We start from the raw sequence: 24,861 nt of genomic DNA, 5'->3' as shown, positions 1-24,861 counted from the left end.
ATTATCTGATCATTTAGGTTTCTTGTTTTCTTCTGTCTCAGGCCCAAGAGTTAGCCATTCTACGTGTTAGTGTAGAGGTAAAAGCTCCTGCAGTCAGTTTGATATGAGGTTGATGTGAAAGTCAATGGTGCTGTTTCTGGAAAATCTATGAATTTCTTCACTTAATCTTGATTTTCAATGTGAGAGCTTGTGGAACACTTTAAGAATAGACAATGTGATTTAGAGATAAACAGATAGACCTGACTGAAGCAGATAGAATCTAACAGCTGTGTTTGACTTTTCCCTCGTGACAACAAAGTGGTTTCAGTCAGGATGACTTGCACTCTTCATTAACAACAGTTTCACACAGTGCTGGTGTTCAATAAACATGGACCATGTGTACAACTGTTTGGATGCAGACACATTTTCCAGACTGACAGAATGACAAACATGTATTGTGGTGAGGTTGATCTGAACAGGTAAGCATGAATTAAGACCCAATTCTGAACCGACCCCTCGACAAAGTGTAACTCCATATTGAAATGGTAAATACACTGACAAGTTTTGGGACACCCTCGCCTTCTCGGATGGAAACAAGAACATTCACATATGATGCACACATTTTGACATATTTCTATTACTTATTTTATATATTGTTATATATTAGGGATGTAACGATACCAAAAACTCAGTATGGTAGGATATCATCACGATATATAGTCCACGGTACGATATTTATCATGATATTAAAAAATAAAGGAAAAAATTACTTAAACAAAGTAACCTTTATTAATAAATGTGATGTTTACAGCATTTATTATTTGTATACGATTTGTTTTTACTTTTTACTTCCTTCTGCTTTCCTTCTTTAATAAAGGAAAGTAGCTGGCAATGAGTATAATGTGTAAAAAGTAGATGACACAACATTATTTCCTAACTGTATGTTCAGTGGCTGTCAGTTTTTGGCATTGTGTTTTTTCTCACAGTTGGCTTGTTGAGACAAGGAAAGAGGAAACAGCCAGCGGCGGAGCTGATCCAGCAGATTGTGAGCCATAGTTTCCACCGCTGGTAAACACACCACCTGGCTGTCACACAGGCAGTGTCTTCAGGCTCGTTAGGTGAAGCAGACAGGATGGGTGGCTGAGCAGCGGCAGTACATCTGCCTACCCTGCGAGACAGCCAGCCTGCTTGCTCCACCTAACCAGCCTAGAGTCACTCTTGCAGTGAGAAGTGGCTCCGGAGAATGAGTGAAGAGGTTGGAGTGTTACTACAGCTTAAACACTGCCAAAAACAGACATCACAGAGGCGTCTGTGTAAGCTAACAGTTTAAGCCAAGCCAGGCTGGAACTGAGCCTAATTGTATATTGGCTGTGACTTGGCATGGTAGCACTTATGTCCCTCTTCCTAGCCAGTCCGACTTTCCCTTGGTGATGCCAAGGTGTTGTCACGCTGAATGGGATATACGATCACTCCAGGGTGTTCTGGCTCTACCCCAAGCAGGACATCCGAATCAAATGGCCATATCAACTGGGTCCTTCAATGCAGAGGAGCAGTGGAAACTCTGAGCTCCTCACTTGGGGTCTCTTTTAAAAAACAGTTCATAGCATCCATGCGCTAGTGAAGAAGCGCTGAGTGTACCCTTGAGCTTTATCAACAAGAAGGACAAGATTCAGAGGAATCCTGGCCACATGCACCACCTAAAGGACTCTCTGTGCATTCTCCAGGATTCCTGTTGACACACTCAGGGGAGACAGTGGAGCAGGTCAGAGCATTGAGCAGCACACAGACACAAACACACAAATAATGACAATGTACCAGCAACCTGTCAATCCTGAGGCACTGTCAGATGTACCGTGGAGAGTCTGTTTCTGTCCTGGCTCTTAATAGGGTTCATAAAACGTCCAGTCTTCTGGTTGCCGTTAGTCAACAGCAGCACCAGCTTTAATAGCTCACAACTGATTTCTTGTTTTTCTCATCATGACTTAAAACTTAAAACAGCATTTCAACTGCACACTTTTTAATCAACTTAATATCAGAGACTGGCTTGTTAGCTTCGACAAGGGTCCATGAAACGTGCCGTGATGCAGCTGTTACGCTCTCTTGTGCCGGTGTCGATTTATTCATAGCAGAAACTGGCTGCTTGTATGATGTTAGAATGTTTGTTATTTTGTGTTTATGCTGATCTGATTTTGTTGGGTAGTTGGCAGTAAAACTAGCAGCATACATAATGTTGAAGTTTTAGCTTTGTCGACAGCTACAGTTGGCATTCACATGAAGCATGTCTGTATAGCACCAGCATGATCTGGTAAAATAAAACAAAACTGATCAGTCCAGTCAGATTTGAACTGACGGTTCTGGCCGACTTTGCAAAGGCCAACGTTGTTCTTCGTTTCTTGATTATCTGAGACCTACTGGTGATCATTCGCTCTGATGACAGGCGGCCTGCTAGCTGGTGAGGGGCGCTGTCTATTTGAGAGCAGAGTTGGGGATGTTTTTAATCCCAATTTCACATTATAACAAGTGCATAGTGACACTGGGCCAGCCCGGGCCAGACATTTGGTTGACCACAAATTGGGGTTGGCTGATCTAGGAGCTCATTGTACAGCTAGTGAGAGGTGAGGTGTACTCCTGTGGAGGAGGGCCCCCACCTGTCTTCAATTTGATCTTCATTTCATTTTATTTCCTGTTGGCATATGTTGGCAAGTCATGTCAGCTTTTTTAATGTGTAACTGTCCTTCCTGCATCTGGCAGCTGTAACTGTGTTGCTTTAAGCTTGAATTATGTGTTTAACTTCTTCTTCTCCATTTCTTTAATAGTTTGCTCTTCTTTATATTAATATATTATATTTAATAATATAAGTATTCCACTTTGCTGCTAGTAGAATTGTACATGTTAGTGATTGGTCATATGCTGCAATAAATACAACTTGTATATTTAGGTCAAGTTATTGAGAAAAGCTAAAAAAATTATATTTCATAATATTTCATTGTGTTTTACAGAGGGAGATAACACTAGAGATAACGGATGAACTGAGCAGATCTCGTACAGGAAAACAGAACCTTTGACTTACACACTATGTGCAGAAACAGCACAAAGCCTACAAAGACAGCACACTGCAGATATCCTTATCAGTTATCAGTTATTACTGAATTAGGTGAAAAGTTAAGTGATAACTTGCATCAAAACAAACAGTTTTGATGCAGAAAAGGGTTGAAAGTGCATTCCATTCTGGCAATCTACATCTCACGTGTCACAATCTATACACAGTTACCTTTCTCAGGAGACTTCATGAATATTACCAATGCTTTAAACACTACAAGGATAAGTTGGCTAGTTGGGTGGAATTTTACGATTGTTCCTGTTTAGCCAGATTAAGACACATGTTGCTTTTCTTATAACTGTGTATGTAGTTTGAATTAGTTAGGGGCCAGAGCTGTCAGGCGATTAAAAGGGTTAGAGTTAGGGTCAGTTTTGCAATTAATTAATCAATTAATCGCACATACCAATATTTGCCATGCAATTCAAAGCAAATGTATGTACCGACTACTTCGGCCCACAGCTGTGTCTCTGGGCAGTCTCTGGGCTAGAGAGAGCAGACAGGCAGTGTGTCTGTGCTCAGCAGTATTTAGTCATCTGCCTCCATCAGGTTACAAAGCTGCCGTTCAAGGGGTGTCATAGAGTGATTAATCTGCATTAATTCTCCATTTAGCATTCCAAGCATGCTCAATGGCTGACATGTCTGGCTAGTATGCAAGCCATAATGCAAGGCAATGTATTGATTAAAATACCATTTGTGTCAGATGGACATGAGACAAGTGGAATAGTTCAAATTTGACCTAAATAGCTGTCAAGACATTTCACTTAAAACCACAAATGTTGCCTTCATGTTGGTTCAAGAATGTCTGCACAAAGTGTCATTGCAACCCAATCAATATTTGTGATATGTTGAGATACGCAGTGGTGACTAACCAAGCAATTACCATGCAATCAGAAGAGCCAGGCTGCTAGTGTGTCTAATATTAATGAATTAAAAGACAAACCATAACTGTTGACCTGATAAGTGTTAAAAAAAAAAAAGCTTAAACCTTAAAGCTGACAGTCAGAACTTTAACCTTGGTTGCTATTAAATTATAAGCCTAATGTGTTGCAGCACAGAGAGACAGTAAAACAATATAACACTGTGTTGCATGAAGGTCTCTACTTGAGAATTTTAGGGTGTGTAATTAGAAGGGATTCTGACCAACTTTAGGCATTGCAGCAGACTGAAAAACCCAACCAGTATTCAACAACACAAAGTCCCATACATGTAGGGCTTGATACATTGATTTTTTAAGGTTTCACCTAACAAAGTTGGAGAAACTGGAGCACCCGGAGTAAACACAGACACATGTGGGGATGAACATGTGAACTCCACACAGAGGTCCATGGTGTCCTCGAGTAATAATAATAGTAATAATAATAATAATAATAATAATACATTCTTTTTTTTTTTTTTTTTACCATCATTAATATTATTGCTAAGTTGGTGTATCCAATTCACCTTACCCAGCAATGTGGGTCAGTTCACACTTCCATGTTGTAAAAGTTTTGAAATATTTGAAATATTTAAATACAAATCAAACAGATATTAGTACATACATAGAATACACGTTGTATTTTTCCTTTGCATGTATTAACTGTGCCATAGTTAAAATGCACAAAACAGGCTAAGAGTACAGTTCTTAACCTTTTTGTCTATAATTACTGAATAAATATTCAGTATATATCTTTGTGAAATGCATTTTCAATGCCACATTAAAATCAACTCACAACACAGACAACGAACTGAAGAGGCGTATTGCATTTTAGTCTTGTCCAGCAGAAGGCAGCATAGACTTGCCATGCTCAGCACTGTAAACGTTAAAAGTATAGACACTGTTGGCCTTTTTTGCTGATAGACTTTGATAAGCAAGAAGATATTTTATTTTTTTATATTTTCTATCTTTTTCTCTTTCTCTTTCTATCTTCATTAAACAGTTAATGAAGATAGACTTTTAGGATAACGACCATCCATGCAAACTCCCTTAAAGCCAATAAGGAGCAGGTCAACCCCTTTTCCAATTTCTACCCCTACCCCTCGTTTTTGAGTGTGTAGTGGTTGAAATCTCCCCCTATGGAACAGGTTAGGGTTACAACAGGCAATACACATTTATCTGATGGAGATAGAAAAACATGGATGCATGCAATCTGCTCATAACTTCACACTATCAATCAAGTCATCAAAGAGAAAAGAACACTGCTTTGTTACACCTATCAGGCCACTAGTGGTGCGTAACAGGCTACACTTAGCAACCTGTGCTGCCAGTCTGCGCTGATATACATTAAGAAGTGCAGTAGCCCACCAAGTGCAGCAACTTCAATAAAATTTTGGCCATCATATGCCATTATAGGTGGGAATGCAAAGAATAAGAATGTAACGTTAGCTAAGGCTAGCTAGCAGTTAGCCACAGAGACATCAAAACATTAGTAGTGATTGTTTTATACTTGTTATGAAGAAAATTACCATAATACATTGAAATGACAGAGAGTTTGAAGTGTGGCTCTGAAAAACCTCCGTTTGGAGGGCCATACACTGACACTTCACCCTACCCCTCTATCTGACCAAAGAATCAGTACATACTGAGGCATGAACTCAGAAAATGGAGGGGTGAAAACAGGGTTCCAGTTATGTGGGAGCCAATGGGAGCTGAGCACCCATAAGGTAGGGTTTGAGCTCCCATGAAAGCAGGAAAAAAAAAAATGTTTCATTATTATTTTCATTATTTTAATCACAAGTAATACATTTTCAAATGTAATGAGTTTTTTTTTCATATTAATGATTACATTCTCTTGTAAATGACAGTAACAATGGCAACGTAAAGTCTCTCTCTCTTTGGAGAAAGATGTAAGTGGAGAAAGTCACTAGATTCCCTTTAAAAAATCTCAATTTAAAGATGCGTTGCGTTAGGAGAAACTGTATAACGTTTGTGTAGCTCTATATATAACACGTTCTTAACTATTTGGGCCTACTTAGTCATTCGGCAAACTTAATACATGAAGATATGTCTTTCTTTGTCTAAAAATCATAGCCGTTTCTTCTAGTGATGTAGGTGTGTATTTGCATATAGAGCGGGGAAGTGAGATCAGATCTTAAGTTGTTACTCAAGATGCGTGTCGAGACAAATTTAATGGCAGGTGTGAATTGACGGGCTTGAAGCTGTCCACTTGTGATTGGATCACTCAGTTTATAATCATGGTTATATTTGGATTAATAATTCAAATGGATGTGCATTTATTTATGCACTTTTCTGGTCTACCCCCCCACTCAAAGTTCTGTACAACACTTACCACATTCCCCCATCCATTCACTCAAACATTCATGCACTGGTGGCGGAGGCTGTCATGCAAGGTGCTGACCTTCTCATCAGGACAGATACAGGATGTTTCCATGCTCAGGCACACACACACACACACACACTTTTTTTATTCTATTCCCCGCCATCCCTTTATTGTTAATCTCCTTCAAATGGGGCTCCAGATAAATATGTTTGAGAAAAGCAGGTCTGCAATACAAGTGTGTGTGTGTGTGTGTGTGTGTGTGTGTGTGTGTGTGTGTGTGTGTGTGCGTGTGTGTGTGTATCGAGGGCCTGGCAGGTATCTAAACTGTAATACATTCCCCCTGTTGTCACCCTCTTAACCGAGCTTCCAGACTGTAAACAAGCTATATTAGGGAATGCTGGAGTGGTGGCTGACTGCCTGACACGGGAACAAAGCACAGAGGACAGAAATAGATGGAATAATAACGTCTATGACAACAGCAGCGAGAGGTGTATCGGTCTCGGTGAGAGGTGAAAAGTTCTCAATTTTCCAAAACCATAAAAACAATGTCATTCAACTGTTTGTTTTATAAGAGCAAACAGTCCCTGCCCTGGTGAGACAGCAAGGTTGTGATATATGTTATATATCAACAAACAACAAAGAGTTTGTTTGTTGTTTGTTGATGTGTAACATATATCACAACCTTACTGTCTCACCCGGGCAGGGAATGTTAGCTTTTTTTTTTTTATTACGAGTGATAGTAATTTAGTGGACCTATTTTTGATAAAACGCAGGTCGGACAGCTGCATGTTATTTATGTAGACTGACATCAACCATGTACTAAGGATGTTAGAGCCTCTTTGTACCTTGAATTAACATCCATCATGGTGATCAGATCACCATTGGACAGCTCTTAGTTTGTCAGTTCACACATGGCGTTTGAATGCATCCAGAATGACTGGGTCCACTTTCGCGCTGCTGCACCAGTTGACATTTAGTGGCGAGGGCCTGGAAAAGCGTTATGTACTGTAGTGTAATCTGTGAGCCAGTGGCAGAAACCACGTAATTGTCAGCTGACAAACAAACAACAGTGTCAGCCTACAGGGCAAGTGGCTTACAGAGGTGTACGGTGGTCTCAGTGGTCATACCTGTACTGTCCACTTGTGATCTCACTCAGGAAAAATGTTGATACCAGATCTGAACGGGCCTTTTTTTAAAATGTTTACAGTGAGCTTCAACTAGAATGACGCAGATGGCAGTGCAACAACAGGCTGTCACTCAGGTTACACCGGCAGAGTTTTTCCAGTCACACAGACCGTCAGCGGCTGATATGATATGTGTCGAGGAAAACACATGCCAGAATCATACACGACAGACAGCTGCCACTGTCACACACTGGCATGGAGACAGAAATAAACATTGATACTGTTTCTAGTTGTTTTCACTATTTGGTTTCAACGGTTAATGTTTTTATTTATACATATTATTTTCTGCATTTCCTATGTGTGTAAAACCTGAGTCTGTCTCCTCGATGTTGTTGATGACACCCACCACCGCTCTGTCGTCCGCAAACTTGATGAAGAGGTTGTTGCTGTAGTTTGGTTTGCAGTTGTGCGTCAGCAGGGTGAAGAGCAGGAAACGATGAGTGTGATGGTGCTCGATGTTTTGTTGCTGACCTGAACTGCTTGTATATAAATACAGTATGTGTGTGTGTGTGTGTGTGTGTGTGTGTGTGTGTGTGTGTGTGTATGTGCAGGACAGAGTGATCTAACTCTCTGCATGCTGGTACCCTGGGACACGTAATGAAACAAACATAGCACTGTGGAACAGAGGTCAATAGAAAGACATAGAATAGGACATGGAATTTAAAAGAAGAATAATCTTTGTTTTATCACAAACAATAATACAATGTACAATTTAGTGAAATTGGGTCTCTGCATTTAACCCATCCTGGAGGAGCAGTGGGCAGCCATCGTACACTGCCCAGGGGCCAGCTCCAGATCTTAGCCAGAGCCTTGGTCAAGGGCACTGAATGGAGAAACTACAGTCCAAACCCTCTGTCTGTTTGAACATTAAGTTCCACATGCTACTGAGGATCCTGTTTGTTAAATTAATACATTGTTTAATTGCCAATATTTCTTGTTTCTTCAGACTTCAATCATCCAATCCACCAAACAACACCAAACAAGAGTCAATAGCAGAATAAGCTGTTTTGAAGAGAAGATTTGGCAAATTTTTCATGGGCGCAAACCACATATTCAGCTCTGCTGCTCATCCCACAAAATCAATGTTCCTAACAAATGTGGCACCATTTAAAAGAGAAATAAACAGGCTTTCCAACGGTATAAGATTTATTGCCAAGAAGCATTGTTACAACAAAGAAATCATCTACCAAACACAAATTTCCTTACTTTTTGTGCTATGTTAATGTAAATAGGAAGTGACTTTAGTATCACTAGCTAGCCTAACAGTGACGGATGTGCTTTTGTAATGTAGCTATATGTTTCAGCCACAGACAGATATCTATATGTAAGAAACATGCATTTTAGAGCGTTGTATTTGGCTGTTCAGACAGAGCACGCTGCTCCGAGCCCGACTTGAATCTGCAGTGATAATTTCAGCATCTGTTCTACAAATTCTGCATGCAGCGAATGAATCAGGCAAGAAAACATACTTCATCCGTCAGAAATAGTGTCATTGCTGTTTGCGATCGTATTTTTACGTAGGCCTATTTATTCTTCAGTTATGAACAGACTCACACAGGGTGACAATCACTAAAACTGATGAGTTACCTATCAGTCTGTATAACTTCATGTTTAGTCTTCTTGGTTCATTTGTAAAATGTCAATGTGAACAGGAACCGAACCAGAACTCAAACGCAGCAATCAGTTGGTCCGGACCAAATGAACCAAACTACAGGTGTGAAAACATGAGTCACAAGTCACTGAACTCTGTTGTGTTGCATTCAGAAATGATGGTGGTGCAAAATCATATATAATACGGACTACTACATGATATTGCGACATATCAGGAATAGACTTTATAGTCGTACAGTATTGACACATATGCAGGTGTCAGAAGATCACCACCTTGTGCTCAGGTGTCCTGTCAGGTCACAGGACTTGCCAGATACTCTTGGACACTGTGGACAGATTTTATCGGCACGTTATCATCACTATGTTAGCATCACAACTGCAAGATGCAGTCACGAAACTTTCCAAATGTGTAGTCCAGATCAAAATGAAGACGAGTTCATGTACACTCTTTTCTGCCAAAGTTTAAACATGAATTTCACATAAAAGATTTCTGTATTTGTGATGTGCCTGTCTCCTTCTCACTGGTCCGACGTGGGCAGGGCTCAATCACATAAGGGTGATGTCATTTAGGTTTCTTTCACGTAGCAATCAAGATTAATTAAGCAACGAGTGGATCTGAAAAAAGTCGTTTACTTATGTTGCCAGCAGTCAGTTCAATATGATCAAACCGAACCTGTAGAAATTAACAGTTTGTGTGATTTGTGGTAAATACAAATCCCAGCTGTGTAAGTTTGTCAGATGTAATGTAGGTGCTAACTACAAACCAAACTCATGACATCGGAACATTGTGATGTGTTGAACACTTGTATGTTGAAGTAAATATGTATGTAATGCTGTGATCCTACCCTCTCACTGAAGTTACACAGAGCAGAAACAAGAGACAGCGACACCATTCACCCTGTTACATCACACTGTACCATCAACATGACTCTGAAGCTATTGTTTGAGGTGAAAAAGTTACATTATGTCCCTATAATTAGATAATGCTTTATTATATATTATTATATTCAAGATGTGATATAGCCTACTTTACTGTATCCAAGTGGATTAGAATAGGTTAAAGGTTAAAAGAATAGGAATACATATATAAAAAGAGGCAATAGTCAATTGAACATAGGCTACTGATGACATCCAGTCCCTCAGAGGTTCCTATGAACTGATCCCAGCACAAGGAGCGCTTGTTTTTCTGCTCTTACAGTTTGTGGCGATGTGATGACAGCAGACACTGTAACACACGCTGTTTATCAGACGGAGGAAGCGTTACCTAACCCGCTGTGACCCGGTCACCCCCCACACTCGTGTTTACTATCTTCCAACTGTACAAGTAGGTGGGATTCCTGGAATCCGATTCGCTGGCTGCCGTCCCCCTCGCTCTCCCATTGGCTGAGGTGGAGTGCTAAGTAAGAGTGTCATGTGCGGAGCTGCAGACTGTTTACGCCAGCATCCTCTGCAGCAGCTGATCTCACTCACTGCCGCTGGACTCCCGAAGATTTCATATTTCATCTTCATGTCCTATTATTTTCTAACTTGCTGAACAGATTTGTGAGGATGACCAGTAAAATGAAGTTCGTCCGGTCTATGATGAAGGCTGCAGCGCTGGCCAACGTGCCCAAACACATCGACCACTACTCCAAGTTCTCCCCTTCTCCTCTGTCCATGAAGCAGTTCTTGGATTTCGGTAAGTCCATCGTGTTTTTAATGTATTTTTATCTTTTATCTTTTTTATTGGTTAGATTTAGTTCGAACTCTTTATTATATGCTCACTGCATACGAACATGAATCACACTGAAGTCACCTAATAAGTGTTGCTTCTATAAAATCCCTGAAGTTGAATTGCTGCTAACACTTTATAATAACCATCATTAATAAATGACACATTTATAGTTAATTAAAAGATGAGTTACTAGTTATTTGACTGATATCAAACAATTAAATGCTTTATAAACCATTTATTACACAATTGTTTATTGTTGTTGCAAATGATGTCTATAGATGGTTAATAAATACCCATCTATAAACATTATTTAGATGTCCAGCTCATGTTCATAAACCTTTAAAATATAATTTGTAAAGCATTTCATTGTCTGAGTGGCATAACTATTACCTAATGTTTAATTCACTATAAATACCATTTATTAACGACAGTGATTATAAGGCGTAACTGTGTTGCTCCTCTGTGTACTCGCTGAATGCATTGTGCATTGAATCATCGCTACAGTGTTCAGCAATCAGGGCGCAAGCTGAGACAGGACAAATCAGTGCTGTGATAAAAGGTGTCTTTGTTTCACTCATTAACCTGATTTCACAACATCACCTCATCACTGAAGGAGAACCGGTTACTACTGGTTCCATGTGGCATCAGAGCCAGAATAGTTCATTGTTAAACTGATCTATTGTATCTATCAGATAAAAGACACAGATCAGATCTAAATATATGCATAATTTAGTCTTGCATGTACTTTTGATACTTAAGTACATTTAATGTTCTTTTTTGAGTTTAGTTTAGTAAACTGTTTCATTGTCATCACGTGCTGTTGTATTCTCCAGGTTCCATCAACGCCTGTGAGCGCACGTCGTTTGTCTTCCTTCGTCAGGAGCTTCCTGTCCGTTTGTCCAACATCATGAAGGAAATCAACCTGCTGCCGAACCGGCTGCTGGTCACGCCCTCTGTCCAAATGGTCCAGAGCTGGTGAGAGATGTGGAACACTCAAAAGTCATTGAACGATTGATGTATTGATGAACTGAACTGAACTGAACTAAACTGATACCGATAGGCCATCAGGCTACAGATCACGGTCTACTCTTTGGCTTTTAGATATGTCTGATGTTTGACCCGGTGTATTCTCAGGTTAGACGTGTTGCCCTGGTCAGCGCTGTGTATCTTGCTGTCTCTCTCTTTCTCTCTATGATGTTACTCTATAGATGTACTCTCTGAAATTGGCACTGATTGATTTAATATGAATCAGTGCTCGGCAGCACCCGTGTCATTGGGTCAGTACCCTTAAAAGTACAGAGTTTGGTAGCCAACCCTACTAACAATACATGTCACTGCTTTCTTGCTAAGAACATCAAGATAAAATACTGTTGCCTCACATTTCTTTTTGTTTTTACAAAAGGAGCTGAGTAGAGTACGTGTTAAAAAAAACCTATAAAGTGACATTTAAAATGACTCTTTTTAAAGTGCAACAAGCAAAATTAGTACACTTTCCACCCTTGGTGTTATAAACTTTTTTCACTTAAGCCACAGCTTCATTCTCTGCTTTTTGAAAACGGACTGTAATCTTCAGACTTGTGAAAAACTTTCAGGACTCTCTCACAGCCTTCATTTGTTCATACAGTTGTTCCACATTTTCAAGAGTTGCAATGTTATTAATCCAACTGCTATAAATAGCAGGCCAGCACTGCACTGTGGGTGCCCATATAATCACAGATTACATTACAGAGCATGAGGGCGGTTGAGGGGAGGGGGGGGGTGGCTGAACTTTGTCCCAGTTCCTCCTCCAGCCTCCCCGCCTTTCTTCCTCTTTTCCTTCGCCCTGCCTGCTTGTTGTTGCAGCTGAAGGGAACAGCACGTTCAGAACTCAGAGCCTCACTGCTGATTCACAATCAATGTCACACTTATAAACGGAAGCGATCGTGCAATAATAAATGTGCTGTATGTACTGTAAGAATTTTAGTTTAAAACCTTCATAAATTCACTAAAATCCTGAACAGAATGTGAAGAAATAACAGTCTTGGTGTTCTGGCAAAGATGTCTTTGTATTGTGTTGCAGAGATATTTGCTGAAGTTAGCATGCTAAGCTCGTCTAATACATGTCGTAAAAATAATAGGACTGGCTGAGTGAAATAAGAGACAAATAACAGTGGAGACAGTGCTTCGGGACTTTCATGACCCTTAATGTCACAGAATAGAGACAACAAAGGCTTTTCCCTAATAGCAGCTGAAAGGTCCATCAGGGAAATGTGATATAATGTATTACATTCATATGTAATGAATGTAATACATGGGAGGTGCAAAGTGGGGCTTTACAGACTGTATTTTAAAAATAAAGAAACAAGCAACTGAATGAACATTAGTCTGTGATAAAAAGCAGCTGCTGCTCGTGATCTGCAGGGAGATGGGTCGTCACAGGACAGATGATGGGTGGTGCTGTTTACATCCTCCTCTCCGCCCGCTCCTCCCCTCCTCCCTCTGTTTTTCAGCCTCTGTTGCTCACCGCCCTGTGGAATGTACTGTAGCAGCATTGATGTGTGTCCCTGTGTGTCTATCTGCCAAGCTGTAGCTATAACTATCTCCTGTGTTTGTGTTCTCTCAGGTACATCCAGAGCCTAATGGAGATCCTGGACTTCTTGGACAAGAACCCAGATGACCAGAGTGTCCTCGAGACGTGAGTGTAACACATAAAGAAAAAACGAATGTAGAACTGGACAGGATGACGTTGATTTCACTTTCTTCTTTTGCTCTAACCTAACCTTGTGCACCTGTCCGTTCTGTCTTCCCTTCTTCCTACTGTTGCCCTCCTCTGCCCACCGACCCCAGGTTTGTGGAGGTCTTAGAGTCCATCAGGAACCGACACAATGAGGTGGTCCCCACCATGGCTCAGGGAGTGATTGAGTACAAAGATTCCTATGGCCAGTACGACGCCGTTACTGACCACAACATTCAGTACTTCCTGGATCGCTTCTACACCAGCCGCATCTCCATCCGCATGCTCATCAACCAGCACAGTGAGCAACCGAACACACACTTTTAGAGCCGGATCAGTGAAGTTTAGATTGCATCAACCTGTTATACCCAGACATGACCAAAAATAACAATGTTTCTTCTTTCTTGCAGCCCTCGTCTTCAAAGGCAACATAAACCCTGCTCACCCCTACACCATTGGCTGCATTGACTCCATATGTGATGTGACAGAAGTTGCAAGAGGTAAGAGGAAAGAGGAGGGAGAGAGGCTGTCACAGGTCATTTTTTATCAGCTGACACTTGCTCTTTATTCCATTATGTTTTCATCACAATCATCATCATCATTTTCATCCATTTACAATGTCAACATGGCATGCTAGTTAAATGTAGTACATTATTATACAGTAGTAGACGGTGTATAACACAGGAGAACAATTGGAATACTCATAGAATGGAAAAGGAAATCTTTTATATGTGGTTTAGTTGGTAGTTCTGAGGGGACAGCTTGACACAAGGCTGGATTACCCACTAGGCAAGCCCTGATTTCTGAAAGCCCCCGATTCAGTGCATGTTGTAATTACGATCCATTTTCCATACTGTTGCCTCAAACCAACTGTCGCAAAGTGTATTGTATTGAAAGTGTATTTGAATTCTGGTAATATTATTTAATTACACCTTTAATTTGTTATTTGGAGGTTAACGGTCACATATAAAATACACAGAGTGGAAAACAATGGGACCAGGCTGCCTGGCAGATCAGTGCAGTGCTTTCAAAAACCACAAAAAGCAAGTTTTTCAGTACTTTCACAGTGAATTAACTAGTTCAGGTATCATCGGGCTTCTCTGATAGAGTAACTAAACCTCTCACATCATCAAATGAATGAGGTCGATAACTGGGACAGTGCTGGCAGCCTGCTCATCCAGTTTGGGCCAGTTTCAGTGTTTGAAGAGAAAGAGTCAGAGCAGCTGGTTGTGATTCAACACACTTATCAGCCATAATGTTTATACTGATGATAACCTTGCATTTATCATATCTGTCTATCTTTATGTCAGTTTTTATTATTGTGCATATAGGGCAAAGAATACAGTTGTTTTCTTCTCTCTCTAGATGCCTATGAGAGTGCTAAGATGCTGTGTGAGCAGTATTACCTGGGAGCACCAGAGCTGGAGCTGAGGGAAATGAACGGTGAGACAAACACATACACAGTAAACAGTACACACGCTCACGCTTTGTGTGGATGTGTGTGTGCATCAAGCGTTGACTGTTGTTCTGTTCCCTCCCCTAGCCAACAACATCAAAGAGCCCATCCAGATCTCATACATCCCATCTCACCTGTATCACATGCTCTTTGAGCTATTCAAGGTAATAAATAACACTGCATCTACAAACCAGAAATACATAAAAAATGCTGTCAGATGTATGTGTACTATAAACAATATTACAGAAGCCTCCTTGATATCTTAAAGGGCCAGTTCGGGGACTTCGAAGAAACAGATTATTTAAAAAGAAATTGTAATCTTATCATCAAGAAGTAAACGTTGACCGCCAAATGTAATGTTATGTAATCAGTGTTCAGATTGATTTCTTATAAACCTTGCTTTCACTATGCTATTTTCTGTCTGCCTACTGGGCAAAAAAATCCTCTGGGAAAATGGAGGCTGACTGGGGATCCAGTCAAGCTGGCAACCTGGCACCATTTCTATCTGCTTTCATGTCAGCATTTTAGACTGAATGAATGAGTAAACTCACATTAAGTCCTGTGTTGCTGGTAGCTGCTGCGCTGTGGGAAAAGGAAGCAATCCATTAGTAGACGCTAAGGGAGCGGAAGTTGTGTTTCCTCTAGTAGTCGTGTTCACCCTGATGTGACATCATTACGACAGAATTTCATCTTCACAGGCTGAGTTGTCCTGACTGTCATGAGTCTGTAATGAATCTTATATGTAAAAATGCCCCACCAACAATACTTCACCCACCTCAGGCAGATTCCCATTGTTGATTGTCACTGTAGGATCCAAATATCACATCATATTTGCTGAACTGATCCCAAATGAATTCATATTGTCGTGAATTTATTTACATAATAGAATACGTTAATTTTCCTTTGGTATCAGCTGATATATGCCTTTTAATAAAATGTAAATATCAGCCTGAATATGTGATGTTCTGACACCGCCCGCTGGCAGGCCAACAGCTGATAACGCTCCCTGTTTCCTCTTTGCAGAACGCCATGAGAGCAACCATTGAGACCCACGAGGCCAGCAGGACCCTCCCACCCATCAAAGTCATGATCGCCCTTGGTGGAGAGGACCTGTCAATCAAGGTAAGTGACTGCTTTGTCACAGGTTAGCAGCCCAGTCTCAGCCTCCACGTTAAGTAAAGCTGTTTTTGAAGTGAGAGTTTGACTGATGGCCATTTTATAGACCTGAGCACATGATTTGTGCTTATGGTGTGTTGCATTGACATGGCCTACTGCAACAGAATCCACTTCAACAAACCAGAAAGGGAGGGAAGATGGAAGGGCAGCATGTCGTCATAAAAGAGCTCTGTGTTATGGAAAGATGAGGAAAAGAGGGGAGGGGAAAAGACCGTATTCAAAACTCTGATATCACACTACTGTGTTCCAGGTTGCAGTCGTTTGAATGTAGAGAATCTGACAAGTTATCATCCCACCACTTCACCACAGTGACAATCCAGAGGGACATTAAATGCCATATTCCTGGGTAAAACAACATATTTGATAATTGATTAGCTGCCGTTAGACAACAGCTAAGCTTTGCATTTAACCGCTTCCTCACATTACCGTTTGATAGTGTTACATCCTACAACAGGAGGCGTTGAAAGCAGTGGCTGTAAAGCCCCAGAATGCATTAGCGAACATCCACACAAAGTTAAATTATTTTTCTTGTCACAAGTTGAAGAAAAAAAAAAGGTTGTCTTTAGCCAAGAATAGAAACAAGAGTTAGCTCAGCTAAAACTTCTTTAGTCCAAAAAAAGAAAAAAACACAGTAATCCTCTCACTACCAAAGCTCCACTGAAGCATGTTACACTTACGTTATGTGTACAGTAAGGTGATTGTGTGATGACGGTGAGTAGAACAAATGCTTTCTTTTTCACCCCGTTCTGAAAAGTTTTGTTTTCACTCATTGTCCTGCTGTTCTAATTACCCTGACTCACCTCCGTTTAGCTGCTTAATCAGTTTACATAAACCCCATAAACCCTCATTATCATCAAAGAAACTTAACCCACCCAGATTTAGAGCCCGTTCACTGACATCACTGGCTCCTGGCACAGCATGCCCTCATATTTAAAGAGGATTATGCTGTTACAGAAATATTGTTTCACGCCTGTAACCTTTGACTGCCACGGACAACTGAATGTGGTCATTAAGGGTGGAGTTTCACACGTACACACACGCTCGTAAACACACTTAAAACAGCTCATCCTGTCTCTGTTTTATGCTAGCATGATAACAAAGTTGAGGGTGCTCTCTTGATCTCACCCAGGGTCTGAGCTAAAATCTCTGAAATAACTAACCCTAACCCTGACCTACAACAGTGGTGGAGATAGATTAATTAAAAGTAATAGCTGAACAGGTCAGGAGTCTGGTGACTTTCTCCATGGAAGACAAGAATCAGCCTATATTATTATATACAGATCTCACCCTTTCATGTTGACTAAAGACGGTTTGTTTCGTGTTGGCTTGACTCCATCATGGCTGCTGAGCCTTCACTGCTGTGTTAACCTCTCCATAATGTCTGTGTCTCTCTAGATGAGCGACAGAGGAGGTGGCGTTCCCTTCAGGAAGACAGAGCGCCTGTTCAGCTACATGTACTCCACAGCACCCAGACCTTCCTTTGGAGACAAACACAGAGCCCCACTGGTGAGCAATTCACACACAAACACACACGTTCGAACATGATATCAATACATGGGAAGAGCTAACGTGTGTCTGGGTGTGTGTCTGTGCAGGCAGGGTTTGGCTATGGTCTGCCTATCTCTCGTCTCTACGCTCGCTATTTCCAGGGAGACTTACAGCTCTACTCTATGGAGGGTACTGGCACCGATGCTGTTATACACCTGAAGGTAATACATGTGTGTTGCTTGATATATGAAGGATAAGATCAGGCCCCCATTGTCTCAGTTCAGTGTGACTTAACTAATACAAAACATTTTGGGCCCAGTGTCAGCACATATGCAAACAAAAAAACAAGCTGTAAATGATCCCTGCATAAAGTTCTCTGTCTGTCTCCAGGCGTTGTCTACAGACTCGGTGGAGAGGCTGCCAGTTTTTAACAAGACCGCTTTGCGACACTACAAGCTAAGTTTGGAGGCAGATGATTGGTGCGTCCCCTCCAAGGAGCCGCTGGATCTGGCTGTCTACCGCGTTGCCAAGTGATCCTGTCGTAACCTGACATCATTTCTGACACAAACACTTGACCATAAAATGACCTTTGAGGTCAGGGCATTGTGGGACCAGAACTATTCCCGTGGTGGATGATACCCCAAGTGACCAAAAGTGGCCAAAGCGATCAAAGAGAGGACAGAGGGACATTCGATTGTCAGGGAACTTCCTTTACTGGAGCGAGCTTCTTCTTCCCGTATGGCCTCCTGCCGTCTGTACATGTGTGCTGTAAATATAGGAAGAGAGGTTGACATTCTGGCATTTTCTAACAGATATCGGGGATATGATTTAGAAACCAGCAATCAAAAGTGGGTTCATAGGAGCTGAACAGTTGTCTATTTATCTGAGAAACTGTTGGCAAGTGACATCTGACAGTGTTTTATTGATAAAGAACGGCGAGTTCTTCTAGATTTGATCCGGTCAAATGTAAATGCTATGTTAAAATCACAGGTCTCATGATAAGAAAATCGCTGTCTTTCAATTTGTGATTTTGACTTGACTGTAACAGGCAAACCTTTTGTAAATGTTCCTACCATTTGCCAACATTTGGTTTGAAGCTGTTTCTTTTGAAAGAAACACGAGTTCAAGCTAACGAGTTAGCACACAAAAACGTTCGGATGACAGAAGGAGGTTGAGGAATTTTTGGAGGGTTTTGTAAAGTCTTTATAACTTTTATTCCAACCATAACTTCACACAGAAAAACACATTTGCTTTTTCAACATTTTCTCAGGGTACAGGTGACTTTTACTTCAGATTTCAACATAGCAGCAAGAGGTGTTCCTCAGAAACAATAAGTGCTTGTGTGCATTGACTGAGATGTGTGTTTATTCATTTTTCCATGAGAAACAGAACATTTCCTCTTTCTTTGTGTGCCTGACCTGCTGTTTGAGTGTATCGATCAGTGGGAATGCAATGCCAACATGTTTTGTGTGACTTTTTGTGTATCTACTCTTTTAAATTCCTGTTTTGTGGCCTTGTGCTTATATAAGTTGCAGAACAAACACATGTTAAGCTGCTCAGTTACTGATGGCCAACAAGGATTAATGATTATTCGGTTAGAGCATAGCAGGCACTGTGACACTGTCAAACAGTTATGTAACTTGTCTTCCACTGACAGTTTTGGTTATCCATTAAATAGCCTCACTTAAACTGTGGAAGCTTTTTGTTGAACACCTGTAACGACCCAAACTTCTGTGTGTGGATTGAGTGTTTGCTGCCTGTTATACAGTATATTGTGATTCACTATGTGTAGTCACACCATGTGACCCGGACACAGTGTTATTGATTGTGTTATTCATTTGAAGTACCCATATTCTCTTGTATATTTGAAGTGAACTGTTTATATTGAATTAATTTTATTTTTATAAGGAAACTCTTGGAAATAAATCATCCTGAAATGAGTGTGCTTTATGTCCTCATTATTATTATTATTATTATTATTATTATTATTATTATTGTGTGTGTGTGTGTGTGTGTGTGTGAGTGTGTGTGTGTGTGTGTGTGTGTGTGTGTGTGTGTGTTTGCTCTTCAGAGGTTGTTTCGATTCAGTTCTGCTGATTCAGGGTTTGTGGCAGCAGTTAAGTGGACATCCTACTGTCAGTCTGTTCTTGTCTCACAGGCCATGAACTGTGCAGGGGGAAGTGACAGACCTGAGCCCTGACCAATCAGAGACTGAGTTACATAATGAGGGTGTGTGTGTGTGTGTGTGTGTGTGTGTGTGGGTGTTTCTTTGTGTAGGGACCTTGAGTAGTTCACTACAGCACCAGGGTCAATATAAGGACTTCGACCGCCATGCAGGGTGTGTTTGTTGGGACTTCAAATATCACGCAATGTGTGTGTGTGTGTGTGTGTGGGTGGGTCTGTCTGTTTGAACTTGAGAGATAAACCTGCTCTTATTGAATTAAGAGTGAAAGTGTAAGGTCATCAGTGAAGCGGTGGAGTGACACTTGGTTTGTAGCTATGGTGCGTTTTAACACAAGTGAAGGTGTACAGTAAATGTAACATCTACCGTAATAAACTCAAGCCTCCACCTCGGCTGTGTTAATGTAAGTCTGGTCTCCTTCTGTAGTTCTTATTGTTGAACAATTCCATGAAAAGACCAAAACTAACAATTTGTAAGTTATCCCTAACATTTAGGTTCCTCAGTAGGAATCAGTCGACATATTCCTACTGAAGAACCAGAAGGCACCTGTGCTTCTCTGCCTTTCTTCACCTGCACCCCAACCCCTCATCAGTTTAGTCTGTATTAAAGCTGAATCATTAGTTTAGTCTTTTTTGAGCTGTCTGTTCATTTTACCTGTTCCTGATGCTATTTTTGGAAAGAAAGTTCTGCCATTGATCCACCCGCCTGCTGTCTCCTGCATTTGGATCCACTTCTCTGCTCTCAGTGTGACATTCCCATCAGGCCACTGAATTGTAACAAGACCACCTTACCTGTTGGTGGTTTTAATGTTGTGGCTGATCACTGCATACAATACTTCTATATTAATATTTATTAATGATGTACTAAATGTAAGTGGATGTAAAAAGTCCCCAAATTAAAATGTCTTTTATTTTGTTGTCATATCATTTAATAACAGCTATCAGCTATAATTAACTAAAACAGCAATTTGCTATTTGGTCCTTTAGCCAAACAGCTGCCTCGCTGCCCTACTGCCAATTTCAACAGGATTTCTGGTTCACAATGTAGGCCGAGCATTATCAGGGAAAACATATGGTGCATCTCCCATGTACAGTCAGCAGCCAGCCCGTGAGCCCGGAATAGTAACTTTAGTAAGAGCATGAAAAATCGTGCTCTGTTGTAATTTGTGCTGGGTTTAGCTTGTCATTTGCTAAGCAGTAGTTTCAATGTTACATACATGAAAGACATACAAAAATATCCGAGAGGCATCCTGGGGACGATCTCTATGTGTCACAAACTCTTTTTTTTGTCCTCACAACGACAAGACGGCATTGGTCTCAAGCCCTGTGCTCTACCCGGATAAAAATGTATTTAACAAACTTATTTTTTTTAAAAGATGTCAGTCCAAATGTCCTATGAGACAAAACTGGATGTCAACCATGAAAGAGATTCTAACCTGCACAGGCCAGAAACGAGATATATGACACGTACAAGACAGCAGGAAAGTGGTATTGACCTCAGTATGATATAACTCCTGTAGACAGACAGGGAGGCAGACTGACACACAGACACAAATACAAATGTACCCAGAGGCAGGTTCATGGCAGTCCATTCCAGTTGTATAATGATGGAACAAGCCAAAACCAGTCCCTGTTACAGCAGAACATGGTTCATGCTTACCCTGCTCTCCATCTTTATTAATCATTGTTAAGTGTTTTGCTCAACCCTGACGTTGTGTCTGGGGGTCCTGCAGACCCGGGCCCTCTTTAACAACCCAGAACCTTACAGACGCATTGTTTTGACTTGATACTTTATTACATTTCCTGATTTTAAACAATTGTTTATAAACACATTTTTCTAATATGACACATTTCACAAGTGTGCTACAGAAAACGTTGCATCACACTGTAAAACCTGCTTTATATAATGGATTTTCCAGTGATTGGTGTAAACAGGACTTTTTACACATTGCTCTACTTCCCAAATGCCAAAAAGGTCTGTTTGAATTTCTATTATTGGAGTTTGCAACAGTTTGCTCAAAAGAGTTTTAACCTCTCTGGGGTCTAGCTGACCTCAAACACACGTAACACAACTTTATCTGTTGGCTAACATTATTTACACATACAGCAGTGGGTCTGGAGGATCCCAATAAATGAGGAAGGAAGGAACATAATAATGTTATTTATCTCAAATATGATGGAGATAAGAACATATTTAAGCTCAACAGTGCGTGAGTTTGCAGTAAACCAGCCTCACCATGCTGACCCAGCTGTCATGCATAGCTGAAGTGTCCTTGATAACCTGAAGGGTTGTCAGAGGCTGTCCCAGGTTATTAATTCATGAGTTGTTTTCCCCTGCAGTTTGTGTGATTACTGGCTGAGCAGTGACCCCTTGTGGTGAGGTTTACAAATTATAACAGCAATCTATTTAGTAGATTTATCTTACATCCCTACTGTATGACATAATATTACATTCTTAGTGGCCAAACATCAAAAATCAAAAGACTTAATAGTAATTAATATTGTAACCATATTGGATATTGTTTTTAGTTTTCTGTTTTACTCGCCTGTTGTTTCTGTCTTTTATTTTTATACATTTTTCTCTGCAAGCCTCTTGTATAATCTGCTGGAAGCTGGTAAGGGAGGCTGACTCTGTGGTGGGCTGAGAGCTGGATAGTCTGCAGACTGGACATGCAGGGAGGAGGATGACACCTCTTATCTGCTCCATGATGACCTGCTGCAAATCAGCAGCTCATGATAACCTGGCTACTATTTTGATTTGAGATACATTTATAGCATTCATTTTTTTTCTCCAAAAGCTTTAGGTTGCTTAATTATTTCCAACATTTCTTATATCATTTCCCATAATTTTTTGGTTTGTTGGATTTATTTACACCTGCTTTTCCAACTGTCACATTAAAATGTGGTGTGAAAAAGACATGGCCTTTGAAAGTTGGCGCATGAGTTACCATGAAGCTCTCTTCGTTCAGCTGACAGCACCGAGTTCCACCTTTCCAACATCTCATCACATACAGCACCCACCCATGCACTGCTTTTATATCTGGTGCTGCTGATTGCAATATATTGTTGTTTTCCTTTTTTGTTCTTTTATCATTGCTGACTCACATTTGTCTACTTTTCCAAAACAGTTAATCAGAACTTTACTGTGCATACTCAGTTACACTCTGTGTAGAGAAATGTGTTTACAGCTGTTAAAAACTGATGAATATTTTCAGCTTCTTAAGCAAAAATTGTCAAATGAAAACCATTAATTTCAAACCACTGTGTGCAATTCTCAAATCTACAGAGTATTTTCTCAACAATATTGCATTTCTTGTTGCCGTCACACAAACTTTAAATGAAGGGGAGAGCAGGGGTGGCTGTGACACCTTTCGTCTCGGCACCAGTGACTTGCTACAAATGAAATGTTGTACCCTCATTTGTCGACTACAAACAGCAGTGTTTGCGACTGCTCCAGCTATACCACTACATTCATTAAGGGAGTTCCATTGTTACAACCTGCCCAACAACATGGGGTAACAGTTGTAACAGCAAGAGTGACACATTAAAAATTGATACCACATCACAAAATATGGATCTGAAGAAGTTAATTTCCCTTCTTGTGAAGCCATGAACCGTTCAGTACCTGCCACGTCGTTCCAATTTCATGAATGGGCATGTTTGATGTTGTACTCAGCTGTAGGTTCCTCATCTAAAAGGTTAAAACAGTATCTATAAAAACTTACTCAAAGCACTTCCTCCTTAGGTCTCAGTTGCTAACCTTACCTGCCAGATGCCTAGTACTGTGTCCAACACACAGTCTGCTGCCTCAGCCAAGTAACCAGTCAGGACATATCCTCTTGCTGTGCACTGAGGACTGTCTGACTGCTGTGAAGCCCACACAGGCCAGCTGTCTCGATCCTCGTTCTCTGAGGCTTTGTTATTTCTTGCAGTATCTGCTCAATATCACATAACAGGGTATTTTTTTGGTATTCTTTGGCAACATGTCAGTGTGTATTCACACTCAACTTTCAGTCAACTTCTCTCACCCACTGACTTGGCGTGTTAAAGAAACAGGAGTACGGTAGAGAAAATGTGTTGTCATTACTTTTAGTTGGAACATTTGAAAATAAATAAATAAATAACATGTCGGCCACTGTTGATCTAGCTGTAGCAGCATAGTGGTTTATAATCAGCATATATCAAACTGAGGTTTGATTTGGTCCACCAGATGTTTCGAGCAAAGACAAAAATGATGAAAAGACAATGAACCAGTGTTTGTGCTGTTTTATTGTTTGTCGGGTAAAATACTCTTTAAAATAGAACTATGTAGGATCCTGCATTTATTTATTTATTGTTTATGATCTGAGCACAGTGGACAGAGTTACAAACTGTGCAGGAAGTCAGACGATTTAAGGGAACTTTGGATTTCTGAGAGGTAAGTGAAAAAAAAGGAACTTAGGAAGATTATCCTATGCTTGACATTTTTTCACCTGTTTTTAGTGATAAAGACAGGAGCAAACTATATAGACCATATACTGTAGAAGCAACAGGTGTTTGTTTCTGGCCCACGGACCACCAGTAGTTCGGGTTCCCTTGGCATAAATGAAATGCCTCACATTTTCCCTGAGAGACTCCTCTCTCATCCAACACAAGTTACATCATTCTGACTTCAGCAGCATCTGTTCTAATCAGTCCAAAAAGTTACTCTTAAATCAGTGTTTGCCCTTTTTTCCCACGGTTTTCATATTTCATACTGTTCCCAGTTTCCATCAGTGTGATGAACTGAGACATTTGTGTTTCACTTTCAATTATTATATTATCTGTCTGAAGTCAATGCTACAAGAAAGATAAACATTGATAATGAGAAACCTGTGAGCAGGCTGTTATAACCGGTGTTTGTATGACCTGTGAAATGTCACACTATACTAACACACTTCCATTTGTTTTCTTTTAAACAATGACAAAGGGAAATGTCATGTTGGTGGCGCGTGTTGACAAATTTACTGAGCGAGTTTTGAGT

General features: G+C 40.6%; 1 protein-coding gene across 1 annotated transcript; it reads left to right on the top strand.

The window, feature by feature from the left end:
* The first annotated feature begins 10,574 nt into the window (after positions 1-10,574).
* LOC311268028 (pyruvate dehydrogenase (acetyl-transferring) kinase isozyme 2, mitochondrial-like) lies at positions 10,575-19,618 on the top strand. The gene is made up of 11 exons (XM_084371362.1): positions 10,575-10,809; positions 11,679-11,820; positions 13,448-13,519; positions 13,672-13,859; positions 13,969-14,058; positions 14,924-15,001; positions 15,102-15,178; positions 16,038-16,136; positions 17,586-17,696; positions 17,786-17,899; positions 18,069-19,618. Exons 1-11 carry the CDS (start codon positions 10,680-10,682, stop codon positions 18,210-18,212), a joined length of 1,245 nt encoding a protein of 414 aa, XP_084227488.1. The 5' UTR covers positions 10,575-10,679; the 3' UTR covers positions 18,213-19,618.
* Positions 19,619-24,861: the final 5,243 nt, after the last annotated feature.

This window comes from Pagrus pagrus, assembly GCF_965226575.1.
Source record: "Pagrus pagrus genome assembly, chromosome: 13".
NCBI lineage: Eukaryota > Metazoa > Chordata > Actinopteri > Spariformes > Sparidae > Pagrus > Pagrus pagrus.
Note: the sequence above shows the minus strand (reverse complement) of the source record. Positions and strands in the feature narration are given on the sequence as shown.